This window comes from Tachypleus tridentatus, chromosome 8 (genome assembly GCF_004210375.1).
Source record: "Tachypleus tridentatus isolate NWPU-2018 chromosome 8, ASM421037v1, whole genome shotgun sequence".
NCBI lineage: Eukaryota > Metazoa > Arthropoda > Merostomata > Xiphosura > Limulidae > Tachypleus > Tachypleus tridentatus.
The window spans coordinates 130832243-130856414 of NC_134832.1; the positions used below are offsets into that span (position 1 = coordinate 130832243).

The window sequence follows — 24172 nt, forward strand, 5'->3', positions numbered from 1 at the left end:
AAATAAAGAACTACAACTGTTTAATCTAGACAGCTTAAAGCTCATAACAGTCTAAATCTTTTTACACTTAAATTTTATTGCTGTTTGACCAATGCCTAACTAATAATCCCACCACACAAGTCATAAATCACCTAGCAAACGTACAGTTCAAGTTACTGCACTGATATACTTAAATCATGAACTGCCTGCAACCACATGATGAATTTGTTTGTCATTATTTTATATAATCTAACCTAATACACCTTTAATATTGATTTAGGTTAATTTTTACTTTTACATAAATTTATAATAAATAAGGAATAAACAAAAAATAAAAAACATGGTATTTACCTTTATCCTCATTTTTTTTTACTTTTGAATGCCAGTGATGTAAACCTACCTTTTTTATACTAACGATACTAGTACACCAACTAATTTTTATTTATTTAAATAATGAACAGGCAAAACTCTATATAGAGAACAAAGCAATATATCACATCATTTGATAGATTTAACTTGGGCTTTCTGTTTGTTATAAGTAATATGGAATAAAGTATCGGAAAGAACCACTGGTAACTTGTGAAAGAAAGGAAGTGACAAGTTGGTGTAGTTTATGGCTCTGTAAACAAATAAGATAGTAGCTTATAAATATTATCTCTTGACTTAATAATATCTATATCCCAATGTGTAATTTACATTCTTTACTTCTCAGGGTGGTGGTAAATAAATTAGAAAACAGGGAAATTCTGGAAAACAAATGTCACAATTCTCACACAAGGGGGCAGATTGAGAATTTCAAAACAAAAACTTCCTTATAAAATTAAGAACATGAAACTTACATAGTATTTACAGATGATTTATTATCTATGTTTTACTGCAAAGTTTGATTGTAAAGAATGATAATGAGATAGTTTAAATTTTGAATGTAGCTCTCTATAAGATTATGATATCACTTTTTTACCTTCCTATAATGAAACGGTTAATTAGTTGTAAATAATATGTTACGATTGTTTAGGATTTTTCACTACCTTATGATTGACCAAGTTGTTTATGAATGTGTGCCATATATTTACTGATTACTTTAAACAGAATCTCATGAGCTTTCTCAAGTACAAGCAAGTAGACCAACACAAAGTACAACGTACTTCAAATATGATAGAACAGTACAGTTTGAAAGATTATTAAAACTTAAAAAAAAATTATAATTTATAATAGAGAACATTCACAGAACCAAATAGCTACTTTCTTGAATTACACTGAATCATTACAATACTAGTATCCATAATCCCAAAAATAAATATCACAGTTTAGACACCCCAGTAAGTTTGTTTTCAATCTACAGAAGAAACTTTTACCTACGTACCAGGTAAAATAGCGACAACAAAAAACAGTCACTATTTACAAGGCATATGGACACAAATTCTTTCTTTAAACTGACAAACAATACTGACAGTCAGCTTTTGTGTGCTTGCGACAAAATATAAAAACCTAAAAACAATACATACCACTAGTCAGTTTCCAAGAGATGGATACTAACTGTTGTGGCAGTGAAATAAACAGGTGATGCTAAAAACATAAACAGCTGGAGTGACTTGAAAAACGTTATGATGCAAGGTATTTTCAGTTATTATGAAGAGCTTTAGAATGGTTGCTTAATCATGCAAACTTACGTGTTATGATAGGCCAAGATGTTTTTCTGGGAAAATTACCCATATCTTGCAGATCTGATGTTTTAACACCAAATTCTTCCTTATATTTGGAACTAGGTTTTTCAGTGGATAAATTGGTTGCTGATGCTGCTTCATCTGATCCAGTTGTTTGATGCTCTGTTACAAATGTATTACAGTGTCTCAGTTTTACAGGGATGAAATACTTCAATTTTCACATTGTGACATAGAACATTAAAACATCTACAGATCATTCAGTAATATCTGAAAACTTTAATTAAGAATTGTTTTCAACATATCCAATGAACTTCAGGCCTCTTGTATGGGCACCTGATTAATCTGTTCAGAATAATTTCAACAGAAGTGAAATTCTTTAGTAAAAGTTTACAATGGAAACTAACAACGACAAGAAGATGATGTTCCTCAAAATAATTTCATTTAATTTTTTAATTAAACAAAATATATTTCAGCAACAGAGACTCAAAATCTAACATATACATTAAAAAAAAGTTTGATCTTGGTTTTGATCATTCCTTTTCCTCAGAAATACTTATAAACTAAATTGTAATATCTTTACTTTTAGAATATTTTAACAAATTTTTACATAAAATGTTTGTTCTACATGTTAGATATCTTAGTAACTTATCTCTATAGAACTAAGATGTTCCTGGATAAGGACAACATGTTTTATTATCACACATTTTATTATATGCTGATTACTAACAACTTATATTTCAGGAAATAATACAACATAGTTTCAACTGCATTAAAAGTTGATACAATGTGAGTAAAATAATATTGATAATATCATGTATGTTATAGTTGAAGTGTTACTGACAACACTAGATCCAGTGTGATTAAATTACTGTTGACAACACAAGCTCCAGTTTGATTACAATATTGTTGACAATACTACAAGCAGTGTGATTAACATATTGTTGACAACACTAGATGCAGTTTGATTACACTAATGTTGATGACACTAGATGCAACAAGATTACAATATTGTTGACAACACTAGATACAACACACTTACAGTACTGTTTACAATACTAGATGCAACTTAATTACAATACTGTTGACAGCACTAGATGCAGTTTAATTACAATACTGTTAACAACAATAAATGCATCACAATTACAATACTGTTGATGATACTAGATGCAGCTTGATTACAACACTGTTGACAACATGATGTACAATAAATATCAATATAGAGCATCTAATTGGGAACATACTGTACTGTTATTAAATACAGGGTAAATATTTTCATAACTATATAATAATCAATAATTCAAACTAATTAATCTAGAATTATACTTTTGAACTTAGTGTGAGATACTAAGCTATATATACATGCTGCAACTTTATTCACTTCTATGTCTTACCAAGGTAACTACACTCAAGTGTTCTGACACTTGAGCAAGTTCTAAGTTCAATGTGACATGGACATAACAGATTTGAACTATTCTGCATTTTACTAATTTATCTTGTAACTTAAAAAATGTCAACTGCATGTGCTATAAATGCCATAAAAATAAGTACAACTTTGATAAAATATTTCATATTATAAGGATAATTTCTTTGTACTTTTGTGGGTTAAAGACAGCACTGAACTTAAGAGAAAGAAAGAAAAGAGACATACTGGCTATTGCTTATAACAGTAATTTCCAATAAGATAAACATGAATACTCAACAAAACAGGAAATTTATGATAAAATGTTTTATTTCACAGCACAAAATCATTTATGGTTTCTCAGAATAAATTGTAATAATGCAGAGCTATTAACACAGAATCATATTATTATTAAAAAGTGACAAAAACTATGCAATTTTTTTGGAAATGAAAAAAAAAAATCACCAACACTATACGTACTAAACATAAATTTTACATAAAAAACAGGAAAAAATCATAGCAAGGCTTACCAACACCTACTTCTACAGTTTTCACTTCAGCTATATTTGTATGAATGTTGGAGGGAGTCATGTTGCTAGATGTAGAAGTTGCAAGTCTCTGACTTCTGTCTGTACTGTCACCAGCTGCAGAGCATTCAGTGTCAGTTCTTTGTAAATTATCTATACAGATCAAACATCAAAATATGACTAAATATTCTACTGTAAAAAAATTCAAAATATTTCTTGAAGTAAAACTGAAGAGATCACAATAACTACACCCTGCTTTATCTACCTTCAGATCTACTTTACAGAACATACTGCAATAATACGTACGACTACTAGTGTACAATAAGCAGTGTAAGATTTTTTCTTGCAAAATTTCAACAATGTAAAAGGGGATTTAAAATACTGCTGAAATATAAATTTGATTGTGATTCCATGCTACTCTTGCAATTTTTTTCAACATAGTTACCTAACTTACTACATAATAAGTTCACATCAATTTAACTTTTATCATACTTAGCTTTTTTCATTCTAATTAAAACTATCATTTCAATATTCAACTGAAATATTTCTTTGTCTTAGGCTATTAATAGACCACTTTAGTTTTCACGTTATTTATATTTTTCCTTTTTTAAACCTCAGGATGTACGTGGATTAAAGTACACACCATAGCATTTTACAGAGGTACATTCAAAATTCAATTAAACCAAATTTTTATAAACTTATGTTCATAAATTTAAAAAAAAACACAATTGATAATTCAGTTTTTAATGTATATGTTTATATTTATTAATTTCATGAGGAGATATTTAAAGAAATTCTCAATCTTCATTTCTCTCTGTCACATTATCTTCTTTCTCTCTGAATCATCCGTTTAAGGTTCTCTTTCTACCACAATACAGTTCTCTACACAAGGTTCATTATGAGGCAAATTAACTTGCTTGCCAGGTTAGAAATACTCATCCTCAATTTCATTGTTTGCTTTCATGGTGATAAGCTGAACCAGCTCAAATAACTTCCTTTAACTTATATATAGCTTAGTTAGAAATCCAGTTAATTTATAGTAGTTTTAGGATATCCTATTTTTCTGTGTTTAATAATATTTTGTTTTTTAAAGCTGTATATTTAAAATATATACATATATTAAACCATCAACATTGTTAGTAAAAAAAAAAAAATGCCAACAGTGCTTTGTTTGTTGATAGCAAAAGACCAGAGTTCAGAGAATATGTATTAAATTTCTTAATTCTCATAAACATAACTAAAATTTAGAAACTAGATATTCATTAGGGGTGACAAGAAAACCTAACTGAAGAAATTGAAATATTTCTCATAGGATTATAATTTCTACCATGCTCACACTGTGTTCCATGACTGTAATTTAACTGTGACTTGATAATTTGTTTACACAAAGCTGTCCAGCTGTGATAAATTATGACTTTATGCATACACTGAGAGGGTCCAAGTGTAAAGTAAAAGAAATAAATGTGAAAAGTCTATTAACAATGGCTAGAAAGGTAAATAGTGTTTAACAGACTATTTCAATATGCCAGTAACTATAGAAAGAATATAAAGGGTAATTTAGATTTATTTCATGTTTTCAACTTTCCACTTACCTTTCACTTCTGGTCTCCCTACAATTTTAGGGTAAAGAAAATAAGAAATAAAATATAAAACTTTACTAAGAAAACCTTTTGACATTCATTTAGGAGGTTCTAGAAGTGAATGAAGTATGAAAATTTAGGATGAAAAGTTTTTCTATTCTTAACGTGAAACTATTATTGATACTATACCAGTAAAGGCTTCATAAGTTCCTAGACATATCTTTAATTAAAATAATCTCCTAATAAAACCTGATTGTATGCAAGAGATTTTGTAACATTTACTAAAATTGTGCCATATTTTATTTAGATAATAAATAAATCCTTTGAATAGGATGTCCAAAAATCTGGAACTATAGGTAATTTGCAGAAATTCTTAATTTCAGGTATATGACTGAGCTTGGCAATGTTAAAGCATGAGAAGGTTGAATTAATCCTGCTGTGTAACAAGGAAGGTTGCTGTCAAACATAATACATTTGTGTACAAATATAATATCAAGAAGACTGAACATCTGAAACAACAAATTAACAGTAAGTGACAGACCACTGAAAATGACACAAAAATCTTTCACAATATTTAAGAGAACCTAAATATTATCTCCAGACTTGTTTACAATTACAAGTACAGCATGTAAAACACATTCTGTAAAACTTGTTGAAGTGTCTATGGTTCCAGAATTTTTGGACATCCTGTACATTCAGTTATAGTATGTATTGTTTCATGGTTACAAAGAAACTCAAATTGAATACACCTGAATTTATAGAATCATTTCTATAGTTTTTTTACATCTTCCTTGAAACAATTAAATGTTTTTCCATCTTTTTGTACACTAGAGGTCACTCATGTTGTCAATATTTCAAACAGCAGTGAACTTAAATATTTTTTGGCTATCACAGTCAGCTAATTTTCAAACATAACCTTATTGAAGATCATTTTACATTTCTTATTTATTCAATTTAAAGATGGATAATCTACCCTTTGAGAGGGTTCAGGATATTGAAGATTTAATTTTATAATTAAAGTTTTATACTAAATATTACTTAAGTGTTCTGGATTTCAAAAGAAATTATCCAAGTATATAGATATTAATCGTAACGCTTATGATACATAATTGCTTTATATTCATCTGCTCAGTCTTAGTTGTACCAGAACTTTGCTATTGTCAGTGGTAATAATCATTTGATGTTCACAAAATGAGCTGTAATGTTTTCCATTTCTTTCTTTCAACCCTTTCTCAGTAAGCTCGGTATAACATACTTGAGTTCATCTACATATTTGCACACGTTAAGTATTTGTACTGTAGCTTTAGATTTGGCATGCATATCTTCACAAAATTTGGTAGACTTTTAGTTAAAGTATTTTGCACACAAAAAATTTAATTTACTAATAATATAATTTAAAATAATTTTATGAAATATTTTTACTAAAGATTTATTTGTGAAAATATAATCTGTTTTGTTACTAGTCTGAGTGCAAAGTGATCTCATGTTATGATTAACAACTATTCTTCATTCCAAAAATATCAAATATTATTTGCGTAAGCTCTTAAACCTCTAAATATATTTCAAACATTTGTTTTCAGTTAGGCTTTATATTTCATGTTATTTTCTACACTCTAACAACATGGGGTCTGACACTTAATCAATCTTGTAACTATCATGAAAAAAAGTATAATTTATATTTATTTCCTAACATTACATAACTTGCACTGACACAGTGCACATGCACTCAGGTCATGTAATATAAAACTGACCTTTAGTCTTCCCTGTCTTAGCAATGTTTTAGTGGACCAGAATTTTGTAATATACAGTCACATTTCAATTATTATATATTATATTTATGTATATAGATTATTACTATTCAGAAATAATTATTAAACATTTCTTAAAATATTGAACAATAAATCAAGAAGCAAACAATTTTCTCTTCTTGCTACAACCTTTGTACTCAGCTTTACTGGACATATGTTGCTGTGGTTGCTAAGCCTTTTAAAATTTTACACATGGAGGATGTCAAACAAATATTTTTGAGGTTTTATAAATACAGTTGAATAGCCAAAATATCATAAGTAACTACACTGATATGATACAATTCTACTACAATTTATTAAGCTTAGTAACTAAAATTTATTTAGGTTTTAAAAAATATGAAAATTTAGGCAAACTAAAGTCACAACTTACCTCTTTAAAAACTTGGATTGAAAGAACATAAGTTTTTTTAAATATTAAAACAGCAGAAAAACCACTGTGTGGACATTTTAAGCTGTCGATTAGTTATTCACATGTCATATACTGTAGTAGGAGTACATAAGGGACTGTTTCAAAACATGGAAAGAGTTGAATGAGGATACTGGAATACGGCTTAGGTACTGAATCAAAAGATATGAGGTTCTGATTTTATATTCTAGCTTGTTAACATTAGTAACTTGAGTTTCTAATTTGTATCCATACATGATATTAAAGTTTGAATTATAATCTAAATTGTGATTCTAAACTTATCAACATAAATTAATAAATTAACAGTTCAATAACATTTTGAATTCAAGTCAACGAATGTGATATGGTTTTTGAATCCTGTCCAGTTGTGAAAAAGTTAAGAAACACCCTAGATATCTTGCAGATAACAGAACAAATATAAATATGATTTATATTTGGTTGGAAATATTATAGGTTGGAAAGAAAAACTCCTTTACTAAACCCTAAAACACAAATCTGTATATTTTTCTGCTTTTCACACTGACTCCTAAAGTTAACTGGTCAAAAATAAGTGCTTTAGCTAATTTAAGGTACAAAAATATCATAACTTTAACCAATTCCTCAGAAATAATAAAAAATAAGTATTATTAACAAATATAGAAAAATATGAATCATATCAATAACAAATAATCTGATAAAAATAAACCAAACATACATTATATTGTTTTTAATTATATTCTTAACCATAATTAATTAGTATTTTGACCAACAAAACATATAAATTGTAGCAAATTTAACAGTAAAAAATTAATTCTTTTGTTAGTCAAAAACTTATATAACTTGAATTTAGGTTTGGTACTAGTCTTATAAGAGGTTTCTAACAAGACTGGTTTGAAAGCTTCTACCTTGAAAATATATTTGTAAGAATAAATTACAAAAAAAAAAAATTATTTACCACTGTGTGAAATGGGATATGTAATTGGCTGATCCCCACCAGGAAAAAAAGAAGAAAGTTTATTCATTGTTTCTTCAACTTCTGTCATAGAGGGCCGATTACTAGGTTCTTTGTCCCAACACCTGACAAAATTTTCACATATAATACAATTGTTATCATGATACTACTGTTTAATACAGCTTGATTACTACACTGTGAGCCTTCAAAGTTCTCTCTAGAAAAATGCTTTTGGATATAAAAGTCTTTATTAAAATAAATTTTTAAACTTTAAAACAAATTACTGCATCAAACATAAAAGTTTTGAAAGAAGCTTTGGTTAATTAATTAATTCTCACAGGGTACTTCAAAGCTTAACAAGTTACACTTACTATGCATGACTTGTAGTGAAACAAAATATTTTGTTTGGCTTTAGAGTAAAACTACAATAAGTTATATGTTGTGTCCACAGCAGAAAAACAAACCTCGGATATTAAAATTGTAAATCCATAAACTTATTGCTGTCCCATTGGAAGACAAAACAAAATTAATAGAATTTGAAAAAATCATTTATAACAGAATAAAATATGTTCTTAAATGTTAATGAGCAATTAAGATCATGTTTGAATTTCATGGATGTGTTTTTTCCTTGTAATAAATTGGCATATTTCAGTGATAAAACCTGTTCATACAAAAATGAAGATCTTTCATTTCTCACTAAAAAATGATTTGTTTGTAAAAACACTCTCCAGTTCCTTTGAAATAAAATAAATTGAAATGAGTGAATTTCAACTCAGAGCATTTCCTTTATGTTTTAACAAATATCTTAGTTATTCAATGTCTGTCACTGAAGATTGACTATTTGTTTCTGTGTCTCAACACCTGATATGGAATTATCATAGATAATACAATTGTTAATATGACGTTTCTGATTTAATATAGCATACATATTTAGACATCACATGATGTAACCTGAATTTTTCTTTATCTTAAACTCTCCATACTCTTCCTTGAAGGTTTCTTTGTATTCACAGTACTTGGACAAGGTTTAAAGAACAATAAAAATAAATGAAAACAATCATTGTTTCTTCAACATCTGTCATTTATTTTCTTTAAAATTGGATATAAAGCTTCTGCCTCATGTATCCTCCATTTTTCCCAGTTTGCTTTTTGGACCATGTGTATACATTTTGATTTCGTATCTCTTATTCTGAATTTCTAACAACTTAACCTTTATTTCACTAGTTTTAATATTACTGCCTACTTAAGGGAGAATCATTGGATCTTCATGTAATTCTTTCTGCTTTTTTCAAAACAATATTGTATCTTTGCAAAAATATGTTTGAAACTAACAGTTTTAGTGGTTTATGTTGATGAAAAACTTCAGAGAATAAATAGTTACTGCTTATTGAAAATCTACTCAGTGAATGCGAAGAAGCATATAATAATATGTAAACCACACTACATCTACTATGTTTATGGTCTACTAAAATGAAAAAGTATTCATATTTTCTGACGTGCATGGGTGGAGTTCAAAGTGTGCATGTCATGACTTTTACAAAGTTACATTAAACACCTAATTTAAAAGCTTTATTATCAAAATATGTCAACAAAACTGGCATCAAAACGATTCATAACTCAAGGTTTAACATACAAATTTTGATATCTTCATTTCAAATGAAAATACATAAATTCTCTATGTACAACATAATGCATTTCTGCTCTTGATGCATGTTAAATTTTCTTTATTCTCCTATAAGAATTTCAAAATGTCCAACTAAAGAAACTTCCACCTTCTTTATTCTTTGAGATGCCAATACACATTTTACACCCACCACAGTAGATCCTCCAAACTTGTGCTTTTCAACATACTCATTCTCTGCACAACAAACTTAAAGTGAAAAACTCAGGGTAAATGACCACTGGCTTTTTATCCTGAAATAACTGCTAAATTTCTTATTTTTACGTGTATCGTTTATTAATTTATGTGTATTTGTTTTTCACAAACATTACTAAAATATAAAAAATTAAAACTATTATGTTAGATAATAAAAACTTTAATGAAAAAAGAAAAACATTTTCACCGTGAGGAATATACATACTTAGATATGGTATGATAAAACTTGACATTATCTTCACCTCTTTAATTTTCACCAGGTAATTTACTGGTATTCACAGTAGTTAGACAATAAAAGTAGATGATCAGTGATGTTGAGAAAACCCACTCGTAGAGAAATATATATATGTAAAAACAGCTCGTTTGGGTTGAAAAAATGTTTTTGCGTAGAGGAGTGAACAAAGTTTCGACCTTCTTCGGTCATCGTGAACCTGGCAATGACCAAAGAAGGTTGAAATGTTCTTCACTCCTCTAAGCAATAAAAGTAGATGAAAAAAGATGTGAATTGTTACAATATTGAAACCGATATATCACTGAATTTTTTTGTTACAAACTGCAGTAAATTTAGAAAAAAAAACAGTAATTTATATTTTGTGTGTGTGTGTGTGATGGTTACTGAGTCACTGAAATGGGCTGAATCCATTTAATATTAAGATACAGAATGTAACAGATAAAATACGAATTTTTACTGAAAAAAATACTTTGATATTCATGTAAGAGGTTCTTATAAGCTATATGAATGAAAGTTGAAATTGTAAAAGAAAAACATGTTATACTTAACATGAATACCACCTTACGCTCAGACTAGTCAGACTTAGACTGACTAAAGTAAATTCAGAAACAACTCATTAATAGAAATACTTTTATTTAAAATTCCAGTTTCTGTTGTACAACATACTTGTAACACTTACTTAAAGCCTGATAGATTTTATAAAGATGCATTGAGTAGATAAAAAATGATAGAATTTATTGTAAAATTTAATTTTTGTAATACAGGTTTGGTCCAATCAACTGACCATGTGTTTGTTTTGATTACGATAACTTGTACTGAAGAGTTATCTACTGCTTATGACAAGTTCTTGTTTTAAAAAAATACAACAAACTTCTGTAGAGAAGTATCTATTGTTAACTGTAAGATATAGTATGCAATAATCTAGCATGACCACTAACAGATCTTAGTTTAAAATATATGATTTTTCCTAACAGGACATCAAAAACTAATTTTCTTCAACACAGTTTATCCCAACATACTTTGTGAAAAGAAACATATAATTTAACAAATTAAGTATTAAATTGTTTATACTGTCAAAAGTAATAGCTGTATTAAATTATCACAATTGTTAATACATAGAAAGAAAGCATAATCTAAACCAGATATAGAAGACAGGAAGAGGATATTTTTTCTTTCTTTCTTAAAACAATTATTTGTAAAAGAATAATCAACAACAACTAAACAAAAGCTCTAAATACCTTGTTAATAATGACTCCAAAGTTTTAGGACATCCTTTAATCAGTGGAGGTCTTATACCTGGAAAAGAAATGAATTTATAAATTTGATCAGATAAAAAAAATGATATTTTTCAAAAGATATAAATTACGCTACAAAATATACTTAATTTCAAGCATCTAAAACTATATTCAGTTTAACTGTTCTCATATTTTATACTTAGAAAAACAAAAAATATATGTGCTACAGCTGTACAACAAGATTTTCAAATACAAAAATTATAAGTTACGTGATAAAACATTTCACAGTTAGTGAGAACTTTGTTTACCAATTATCTTGAAGAGAAATTTAAATAGCTGAATAGACACATTAAAAATGCAAGACGTTTAACAATTCACTACAGAAACTAAATGAACAGTTTGTGATGCCAGACAAGAAGTTCAGTGTAAATAAAAATTACTCTAAAAATTAAAGTTGATTGTTGAAGAGACTGAGTGAACATGATACAAAACTTTAAAAATAGAATATGGAGTGTTTTCAAAAATTCTTGCACTTGTATTCTCAAACTGGTTTTGGAAGCCAAAGCAGTAAAACAAAAACAATTACACTGATACAGAACTGCATACAGTTATATGCACAATGCAGAAATAAATAAAATTAAAACTGCACAAAGAATTCTAACAAGTAGCAATAAAAATAACAATTAGAAAAATAACATTAATTACACATTGCCAGTTCATACAGTGCTTTTTTTCCTAAAATAAAACACACAAACACAGGAGCACAAAAGATTTTTATTACACATTTTGGAATAACAAGGATTCCATTAACAGCAATCTACAGAATATCTATATATTACTAATTTACTAAAGACAGAATCCTTAATAACTTAAAATATGAAATAAATATGCTTTGTGCCCTTGTGATTATATTTGTTGTGTGATGCAGTTACTTTTTACAGACAATTCAATCAGTATTTATGTAGTGATATATATATATATATATTTAGAAAGTTGACCATCTAAATACTAAGGCTTCCTTCTGTAACAACTTCAACTAATAGAGTAAGCTCGGTCAATTGATAAGGAAACCGTCACACAGAGTTTTATATGTTTTGAGGTGAATACAGCTTGGATACTCATGTATTTTTAATAACTAAAACTAGGACTATATATCATTTCACAGAAACATTCAGCTCTGCTTTCTTCAAACAAAAAATGAAATAAAAGTTGTTTAGACCTATAACAAAATGATGGAATAAACCTCTACACTAATTGTGATTTTTTAAAATAAAAACTACCACCATGAAAGATTATAGGAGTATATCCTCTGTATTTTGTAAAACTAACGTCTCATTTGAATGTTCTCACCCAGATTGTGAACCTCAGAGAATGTAAGAGTACAAAAGTTTAAATCAACAAAGTTTATGGTAGATTTACTCTTTCAACAATTATAAAGTGAAGATTATGACATTCAGAGAAATTACAAAAATATTTCATCTGTACTAAAACCTTTAATAAATGATAAAATATCAAATGCATTTGGCACACAAATGTTGCCACTACTTTAAAGTACTATATAATTCCTTAAGTTTGTCAATGAATTCTTCCATGTTCCTAAATTTGAAATCATTAGAAGTTAATTTAATGTTTATCAATAACTTATCTTAAGAGTATTCTCTACTGTCGCAAAATCTCAAAAAAATTGATAAAGAAAATCTTAACTATAGTTAAAACTCTTATAAAATCAACTTCATCTTCTCTACAAGTTATTCACTACATATTGACATTTACATTATGATTTAAATAGTTTGTAAACGTGCAGGTGAATTCTTTGTTTGTTTGTCTTTAATCAAACATGTACTGTCATCATCAGATACAAGATTAAATGTTGACTGCATATGCTGCTGAATGTTTGACCATATTCTTTTAAATAAATGTAATTTTACCCACTTAAATCTACTTAGACTCTAATTCATTCAATTACATAAGCAAAATCCCTTTCTAAAAGAACTATATTTAATTGAAGACTCCACAAATCATTTTGCTAGACCAAATATTACTGTTTTTCTACAACTATAATAATTTTTAAATATTTATATTTTTGATTTATTCACACATATTTTTAATGAGCTCATAAACAGCATGTTTGGTTTGCTATTATAGATGTGGCTTCATAGAAATAGCAAAATATATTTTCATAAACAAAAAATTAAAAGGTTATAACTTTCTAACAGTAATCAGTTTGTTGATAAACTGAGTAAACTTTTCTTCAGTTAACTGATGAATTCTCCATATTTGAAGTCAATCAATAACATGATTCACAATAAAAGGATTAAAGTTACTGCAGTAAAACCAACCTGTGTGGACAGCCCACATGATTCGAAATGCAGGTCCTCCTATATCATCAAATGGCTTTCGTCTGGTAAGTACTTCCCATAAGATTATTCCCCAGCTGAAAACATCACATTTTTCACTATATTTATTGCCTGGAGAAGAGAAATATATAGGAAAATTTGAACCAAAATAAAAAATAACAAGTAAATAATATTAAGAAAAGTATAGTTGATGCAAAAACAATCCAATGCATACAAGTACCTTTAGAGAAGTAATACTGCTGTGTACTTTCAAGATGGCTGATATGGGTATTAAAACTTTAATTAAAATACAGAACAATGTTTCAAACTTCTTGGATCATCTTCAGATTAACAAAGAGAGTTTGCAACTGCCATGAATTCATTTCATTACAGTTATTACAGGTTATTTACTACATTCTTAAAAAAAAAAACAGCAGAAAAATATACAAGATATCAAGATACACACTTTGTAATGGTATTAATACAATCACATTTTACAGTTACATAATCTGTAGAAATATTTTATTGGTAGTTTATATGACATTACAACACACTAAAACTTATGATAATTTTGAACAGATCATTTTCTACTAGCCCTATGTGGTATCCAGTAAAAAAATAATATCATTTTAACCACACACAGCTACTGGAAAGGACTTTTGCTCCATAGAAGAACACATCAGGTTGAGTTGTATCCAGCCCAAAAAGCCTTAATCAATCTATATCACTTTTTTTATATTAATTACTAGAGTATATAATACCTCACACGTAGAAAATAACAAAACACACACAGTAAATAGAAGCTGACAAAACTATTTTTGAAAGATTTGTGTGTCCTCTCCAGGCTCACATTTATTTCACTATTTTCAATACTCATTCAGTTTTAACTGGTGAAATTGCAACTTATGAGGGGAACTTTAAGTTTTTTGGCCTACGTAAAATAAAGAAAAAAACTGACTCTTCACTAATCCCCACAACCTTTGAAATATCCTGTCAAGTATTCTACAAAAGATTTTAGTGCAATATAGGCCATTTCGAGCAATTTTATTTTCCTTGTAAGTCTAACATGCACTTTTTTGTGCATAACCTTAGCAATCAATAGTAAAGGTTTTAAAGTGTTGTATGAACTGAATCTTTATGGTTTAAGGAGCGTTTTGGCCAAACATTCTATTAGGATATTGTGCAATTCCTTACAATTATGATATTATGAACCACTACTGTGGTTCACGGTATTACATTAAAGTTTTGCTGGACTCCTTCTAAAAATGCCACTTCAAGCAAAATAAAAATGCTCAACACTCCTCTCTAAGCATTGCTACACCTTAAAAAATACATCAGAAAGTAACAAAAAATTAAATTTAATGTTATAAAATTTGTAGTTACCTTATTTGTGGCCTAAGTATAAACAGAAATCCACATTTAAAAAAACACTTACTGATCCATAAACTTACGATATTGTATTGTTTACTTAAGAATAAAACCGAAATCAGGACCTACCAATCATAACACCAGATTTATTTATTTCAAGTTTAACTTTATAACCTTACAATTTTTAATATTATCAATAAAATTGATATATTTAATTTTTTCTGACTGAGAGCATTAGCTATCACAGAAACGAGAGAGGATTGATTCTACCTAAAAGTTTAAGAATCCAGTAAAATCTTCCCAATGACCAAACAAAATTTTATAAACAGTAGGTTTAAATAACTACAGAAAAATAAACAAAGCAATCTAAGAACAAAATAAAAAGCAGTTACGACCACAAATGTTTTGGTCAACAACTACAGAGTATAATAGGTGACATCTTTCAGAGGTTACTGATTAAGCAGAAAATTTACATACGGTTACATAAAAGACAGCATTAACAAATTAGAATGGGAAATATATGCCAATTTTCATTAGTAAGATATATCTTCAAAGTATGTTCAATACAGTATTCTTGAATTAATTTTCTGGATGTAAGTTTGAAAGCAACAACGAAAAGAAATAACCTAATGAAAAGTTATTAAATTCTCAGAAGTAAAGCCTTGAATAAAGACTTAGTGTTACAGTGAGGAAATAATTACATCATTAACTATGCATGTGCTTTCTTTTACTTAATAAAAATAAACCACTTTTATTTATTTTTTACTAGTCTTTTTTGACCTCCGAAAAATGACAGATTGTAGTTTTATATATATATATATATAAAGGGGATCCCCACCCTTCCTTCAGTTTGTTCACCAGACATCCCCTTTTATCATACAAAACAATAACATTATACTGCAAAACAAAAACATTTTTGAGTTACTGTCTTAAAAAATAAAGAATGGTGCAAATTTAAAATAAAAATTATTCATAATATGAGCATTGCATGCACAAAAGAAAGGATAGTTGGATTTTATACACACACACACACACACACACACACATTACATTTTATTCAACAGAGAAATAGTAGTATCATGCCACAGTTCATGACTTTTATATAAATTTATGAAAATTATATAAAATTCTTATTCAAATGATTTTTATTCTTTTCATTTTATTCTCTAGATTATGACCACATCACAAATCCATCCATATTTCACATGTACCAGAATATATTATTCTAATTAATTCATACAGCTTTAAAAGCAGTAAGAATTTGAAGCACAACAAACCAATAGGCCTAAGGTTTATGGTAAAAATTCTATCACAAAGTTTAAACCTAAAATGTAATTTCAAATACCATAATTAGTTATGACTATTGGTCATACATTTTGGAGACAGCAAAAAAGAAAATAAGACAATTAATGCAAAAAGAGTAATAATTAAACAAAATAATGTTGGAAATTCTAATAAAAATTATAAAGTTAGTAGTCTTTAAATTGCACATTTAAACTTCATTGAGAACTTCAACATGCTTATGTCAAGCTAAATATATGCATAGACTAACACATAAAGCAACACATAGGAATGGAGCATTACCAAAAGAAAACTAGCCTTTACACACACACACAAGTAAAGTACAGGCACACATTGTAGTAGGATACTAACAGACAAAAAGAGGATAAATTATATTCAACTATGTTTGAATAATTATATTAATTGTTATATTTTAATTCTTGCCTGTTCTATTACGTAGGAATTATGCAAATACCATCCCTACTATATTATTTACATGGTTTTTAAAGGTTTGATATAAGCCATCACTACATTTACTTAATTTTTTGAAAAGTTTTTGTCATTACTTGTTTGATTGTTGTTGTTGTTTTTAAAGCAGTGTTTCGACAGGCATAAGAAACTTGTATTTCTAACCAAGTTTTAAAAACAATGATGTTCCACTTGTAATATTTATTAATTATCTATTATTGGCTGATAATTTCTGTTTCACTCTGTACTTAAGCTTTCTTAAAGCAACACTAAATTACCATAAAAACTAACTTCAAGGAGTAATGATAACACTGTTTATGCTAGAATTATGATTTTTTAAAATTACTATTTATTAGTAACATTTATAAAAGCAGATACTTTATTTGAAACTGGTTTTAGTTTTTGAGTTATCATGTAATAACAAAAAAAGCAAAAGAAAGAGGAACACCAAATTTAAATGTTTTGCTATGTACTGCAGAGCAAGTTTGAACATCAGTAAAAAGGTTCCTTGAAGAAATATACTAACATAAATATAAACAAAATGATAATTTTTCAAGTGACTTTTTTTAAACAAGATAAACAGACACAAAAAATTTAATCAAAACTATGGAAAATTTGTAAAATAAAATAAAGGGAAAAATCAACAGATCACGACAAGAGGATTAACAATGAAAGGAGTGGGCTCTGTAGCCAATACATGCTAATGAAGACTACATATGTACATTGAAGGTTGTCATAAACAAGATGGCAAAGAAATTCACAGACAGAAAATCCCTAATCAATAGGTATTTGATGGATTAGCTACAAATCTATCTAGAACACAATACACTTCTAATTTCAATTACTTTTAGTGGAATTGGTATAGTAGTTATTAATATACTGAATAAAAGGGAAAACCTTTTGTTTTGATCACACAAATTATTTAAAGTTACCCAGTATTGGGTCATGCAGCCCAAAGAACCCACAGGAAACTGTGTGTATTAATGGGAGTGATAGTTTAATGATTTTTTCATTTTTTACAATTCAGACTGTGGCAACCTAAACTATCACACTTTTACAGTACATGTGCTCTTACTGGACCCTTACATAATGTACCAAACTTTAAAGCAATTCATTAAGAAATGCATGAGATATAAAATCTCCAATTTTTAATTTTGATTCTTTTCCTTTTTATTTTCTTCTTTGCTCTAAAAGGATGGAAACTTTATTTGATAAAGAAGCATACATAGCTTTCATATTATTTTTTTTTTAATTTGGTTTACCAAAAGATCTTTATAACCTAAAATTAGATGTCAGATTTGGTCTAATTGCAAGCCACATGCACAAAGTTATTCAACAAAAACTGATAACTTTTGCTTGTGCAAAAAAGTAATGTGAGCTTCTAGACTGAAATGTTTACTACAGCTTTACTTAAGAGCAAAATTGGCAAAACTACAGGGTAAAAGTTCATGCATATAAATCAGTATTGGTTAGGTCAAGCAAACTAGATTATAGATGGACAATTATTACTCATTATCCATTTCAATTTTAAGCACATATTTGCTAAACTTTTTGAAATTCTCCTAATTAAAGAGTGTTTAGCATCACATAATAATAGCGTAAACAATTTGAGTAAATGGTGATGCTTGATACAGCTGTACTGAGTGCCTGTGGGTCATAACAAAAACCTGTTGATGTAGAATCCATGGTACTACTGTAAGGGAAACTATTAATACTATTTTGGAAAGAAAAATCTATCACCATATATTTTAAATAATCTATTTGGTTCTGTAAAGTATAATTTGGTTTGGAATAATTGGGTTGCTGTCATAAAGGTAATTTTAGTTACTACTGAGTGTCACTTTTTAATTTGGTGTAATGTTTTTGGTGTGTATTGATAAAAATCATGATATCTAATTAAAAAACACCTTAGGTGTGAAAAAAAGGTGTGGTCAGAAAATAATTTAACATGTGAATTAAAAGAATGAAATCAAACTTGGCAGCCATGTTTTCTGTTCAACTTGGGGCATGAATCAATATTTGCTGTAATATTCTTACCATGCTACATATGTAGTTACCAATTTTGACTTAATTCATTCAAGTCACATGCTCAATCCTTGTTTGGTTACACCTTTCTTTTCACCCTAAGGTGTTTTTTATTAGATTACAGTAGCAGTAACTAAGTCACACACATAAAGAAAGTATTCTTACTTTCAAACACTTCAGGTGCCATCCAAGCAGCACTTCCTTTGTTATTTGTCATATGAGTTTGAATATCACAGGCTGTTCCAAAATCACAGATTTTGAGCACAGTTCCACCCATTACCAATAACAAGCTGAAATAGACAGAAACAATACAGATTTCATTATAAAGTAGAATCAGTTAGTTAAACTCTAAAGTATAAGTTCAGTAAGTAAGTACATTAATCTCAAATCAAATGCTGAAATGTTGACCAATACAGATGACATTTATGTGTCAAAATGCACAACACATCCAGTTCAGTAGATAATAAAAAAAAATTTAGTACAACCCTTGATATAAAACAATAAATATTTTAACATATCTCCAAAAAGTACTGCCCCATTAAATATGGTCAGGTTTCATAATTTTATTCAAATACATATATTCTGGCCATGTCTACATACAGGATACACAGCACTTTGTAACTGTAATAAATTGCAGCCTCACAGCTTATGGATGAAAACTATAAACTTTGTGTCCATAGACCTGGACTATCTAATTGCAAACACGAACAAAAATGACAAAACCTGTGCCCATAAATCTGAATTACTTGATCTCAGACAATGGTCAAATACGTATAAAGATGTTCAAAAACATTGACAAGATATGTGTTAGATACAAGCAGAAAATTACCAAAAGGTAAGTAAAGCAAAACACAGGAGAAACTTTTAAGATCACAAATTCATGTTGTAATTCACATACACAATAAATGTATATTGAAACGTAACTTACAAAGTGATAAATTTAATTCAAATTCATGGTGACATAAATTGATGTTGAGACTAAAAGTATATCCTCTTTTTTCAATCATATTTTTTAAATTGATAATCCTTGAATAAGATATAAGCATAAAAGGCAATGATTGTTCTAAGGAGGTAACTTAAAAAATATGTTGTACTCTGGCAGGCTCTTCTCATTATTAATTTTCCAACAACAACAAATATATGTGATTGTATTTCAACACAAACACTGATGTATTTTGTCTACTACAAATAATGATAGAAACACATGCTAATACATTTCTTAAGAAATTACCATTATTACTGTGCACTATTATTCACTGATAAGATAAATACAGCAGCTTTTGAATCACAGATTTCTCTCAATTTAAAGCAATTAATTCATATCTTGTGTTTTGTTTTGATCAATACATGTTTGTTTCCATTTCTCTTGGTGTAATAACACTATTTCACATGTTATGTTGTCTTTTCTTCATATGTATATACATTAGGTTTAGGACAATACCATTTCCCAGGTTATCTTAACATCCTACTAATGTTGCTTTTGCCACTAACCACCTTTTCTCAATGAAATTAATAATGTTTAAATCTAGAAAATGATCTTACTTATGAACTACAACAATAATAAAATGTACACTATACAAAAAGTATTATACTAACAAATGTATCTAGCTGGGAATGTAACTAAATTTTCAAATGGAAAATTAATACACAAGGTGTACAACAACAAAGCCAGCATATAAGTACAACTGGCATTATCTGTTGCTGACTATAGTATGATGGATCTATTTGCATGTGTTTTCTCATTTCTCTTTTTAAATGATTTTAAAATAATCCAAACTTTTCCTACTTGTGCCTACAAGTTATAGAATGTTTCAATTGTACTTGATAATGACATCTTTGGTAACTAGCAACAGCGTAAGATCAACATAGTACTGAGCAGTAACACCTTTAATAACTAGTACCAACAAAATGTTTAACACGGTAGTGGACAATGACATCTTTGATAACTAGTAACAACACAAAGTTCAACATGGTACTGGAACATGACATCTTTGATAACTAGTAACAACACGAAGTTCAATATGGTAGTTGAACATGATATCTTTGATAACTGGTAACAACACGAAGTTCAATATGGTACTGGAACATGACATCTTTGATAACTAGTAACAACACGAAGTTCAATATGGTAGTTGAACATGATATCTTTGATAACTGGTAACAACACGAAGTTCAATATGGTAGTGGAACATGACATCTTTGATAACTAGTAACAACACGAAGTTCAATATGGTAGTTGAACATGATATCTTTGATAACTGGTAACAACACGAAGTTCAATATGGTACTGGAACATGACATCTTTGATAACTAGTAACAACACGAAGTTCAATATGGTAGTTGAACATGATATCTTTGATAACTGGTAACAACACGAAGTTCAATATGGTAGTTGAACATGACATCTTTGATAACTAGTAACAACACGAAGTTCAATATGGTAGTGGAACATGACGTCTTTGATAACTAGTAACAACACGAAGTTCAATATGGTAGTGGAACATGATATCTTTGATAACTGGTAACAACACGAAGTTCAATATGGTAGTGGAACATGATATCTTTGATAACTAGTAACAACACAAAGTTCAACATGGTACTGGAACATGACATCTTTGATAACTAGTAACAGTAAAATGTTAAACATAAATAAAGTCAATGTGAAACATAAATAGGGATGCAACTTTTTCATAACATTTTTGTTTCTTCCCATCTCTAGCAATCATACTTATCTGTTGGAGACCATTATTTAAATATAATTTCTAGCCAAAAAAGGTCATTTAGTAACAAGCACTCATTAACTGTTTCTATTAACAATGTCAAGTTCATTTGAACTTATTAAAATACTGCAACAGAAAACAGTTGGTGGAGAAATAATTATTTTTATGACATGGTTAAGCTTTATATAAAAATACAGCACATGTAAAGAACACAATGATAACCTGAAACACGAACACAGAATTTTGAAATACTAACAGTTTTTCATTTGTCTCTCATCATTTTGCTAGAATATACATATACCATCTGTCTTGACAATAGCCACATCATACATAATACATACACTGCAAAAACCACACTGGGATTCAATAATACATCATCATAGAAGAAAGGTTACAATTGTTCAAACCTTTCTGGAAAGAAAATTCTAAGTTGTCTGACTACAGAAAGAATTAAATTGTTAACAGACCATAAAAAATTTATATTGTAGTTATGTTATTTATCACTAATTTTCATGCATTTCCTAAATACAAAGGGCTTTTCACAATATATGGCAATAATATGTATATTCAGTCATCTTGTCCCTGGCCTAAAGCATGGTTTGTGATTACACATAAAAAGCTCTTCCCTTCTGTTACAGTTAAGATGAAGTGTGATAATGTGTAACTGCAGACAGTGCCTCAAATTGACCCACTCTTGGAGGGTTACACTACACAACTTTATGGAGTAACGGAAAATTCATTTTATCATTTAAGAAAACAATACTTATAAGGGTGAACAGTATTGCTAAAGCAAGGGAAGATATTATTCCAGCTGGAAACAAAAACAAGACAGACTGTTCTATGGGACTAGCTACAAGTTGTATGCTGGAGGTAACAAAAAAGTTAAATGGCTTGTCAAAGAAAGTAGTCCAAAAGAACAGCAGTCCTGTGGAGCTGAAATAGAGGTCCCTTTAGAACTACAAAAAGGATCACTCATATGGATTTAAATCTATTCAAAGGACACAAGAGCAGTGTTCATAAACTTTTCTTAAAGGAAAAAAACTGAATGGAATTGGATCCAGCAAGTGTTCTCATATAAAAAAATCAAAGTAAGGGTCACCACATTAAACAAAGCAAACTTATACTTGAGTAAATGATAAAACTCCAAACTACATATTAAAATCCTGACAGTCACACATTACAGAAATGATAAAGGGAATGTGTCAAATGATTTTACAAGAGATGTACAGTAAGTTACAGATATAATGGTGAGTTAAAAATCAGGAAGATGGAAAAAGATAAAGTCAAGATGTATTCTGTACACTATCAGGCTAACATGATGACACCACTGTACCATGAGAAAATATCTTGCACTAACTGGATGCCAAGAAGATGTAGTATCATCACAACAAAGCATCCAGTTCTAAGTCCAAATCAACATGTCAGTTTTCCCACAAGATGCAAGAACAAACAGAAATATATTCTTTACAATTTTCATACATCTCACCTGGACTTCTTTGATTTTAAGTTGCTAAAGTGGACCCTCAGAAGTCTCCACTTGAACAAAGTTGATGTTCTTTGGAAAGCATGTAAAGAGAAGGAGAGGACAATATTGACCACAGTACACTATGTTAAAACCTCTTGCAGAAGAAATGTTTCAGAGCAATAGACCATAACTCGGGCAAACACACAGAATGCCATCAGTAGCAGAAGAAATGGCTGTAATACCAAGACACTTATACCGGTATCATTACTGCAGACTGTAAACTTTCCACTCTCCCTTGTATTAAATGTTACTGTCTCATCACAATTTAAAGTTTAACACTGAAGGTATATATTACCTTATGTTATAAGACAGTCAGGAATTAATGATAACAAATTTATAAACCTGAGAAAAAATTTGAAGAATAAATATTTCTTTCAAAAGTAAAATCATAATAGAAGGTAAGAAATGAAATGAATGTTATATGTTGCATAATGTTTTACATTACATTGTTTATTATTTTATGACATATGTATTTATGAACGGTCAAGGCTTAATACTTATATGTATGCTCAAAAATCAGCAGTGATAGAAAATTTTAATACAAAATATGACTGTCACTCACTTTTATTTGTTTCTCTACCTAAAAAGCTCCTAAGCAAGGAAAGAAACCATTGCTAATATACCAAACCAGAAAGTGACCAATTCACCAAATCTGTTCATCTTTCTTCTTCTTTCAATCAAGATAACTCTACAACTAATTTATCATTAACGTTAGTTTAAACCTAAACCTACTTTGTGTGTTTCTGGACAGTGCATAATGTCAGTGTTTAGTCATAATAACTAGTAGTAATTGAAAAAAAAAATCATAATTC

At 28.8% G+C, this 24172-nt stretch overlaps 1 protein-coding gene across 7 annotated transcripts in view; it reads right to left on the reverse strand.

Moving 5' to 3' along the window:
- The window catches only part of LOC143223495 (mitogen-activated protein kinase kinase kinase 7-like), a 91647-nt gene that overhangs the window by 18307 nt on the left and 49168 nt on the right, over positions 1-24172 (reverse strand). For 4 of the 7 annotated variants that reach the window (XM_076451551.1, XM_076451550.1, XM_076451558.1 and 1 more), the window contains 7 exons: positions 23322-23390; positions 19281-19405; positions 13977-14105; positions 11641-11698; positions 8298-8419; positions 3573-3722; positions 1650-1805 (listed from right to left, as the gene is read on the reverse strand). In XM_076451551.1, the coding sequence (XP_076307666.1) occupies positions 1650-1805; positions 3573-3722; positions 8298-8419; positions 11641-11698; positions 13977-14105; positions 19281-19405; positions 23322-23390 (809 nt within the window). The remainder of the gene's footprint in view (positions 1-1649; positions 1806-3572; positions 3723-8297; positions 8420-11640; positions 11699-13976; positions 14106-19280; positions 19406-23321; positions 23391-24172) is intronic. The other 3 variants (XM_076451554.1, XM_076451555.1, XM_076451556.1) reach the window with 3 other exon arrangements.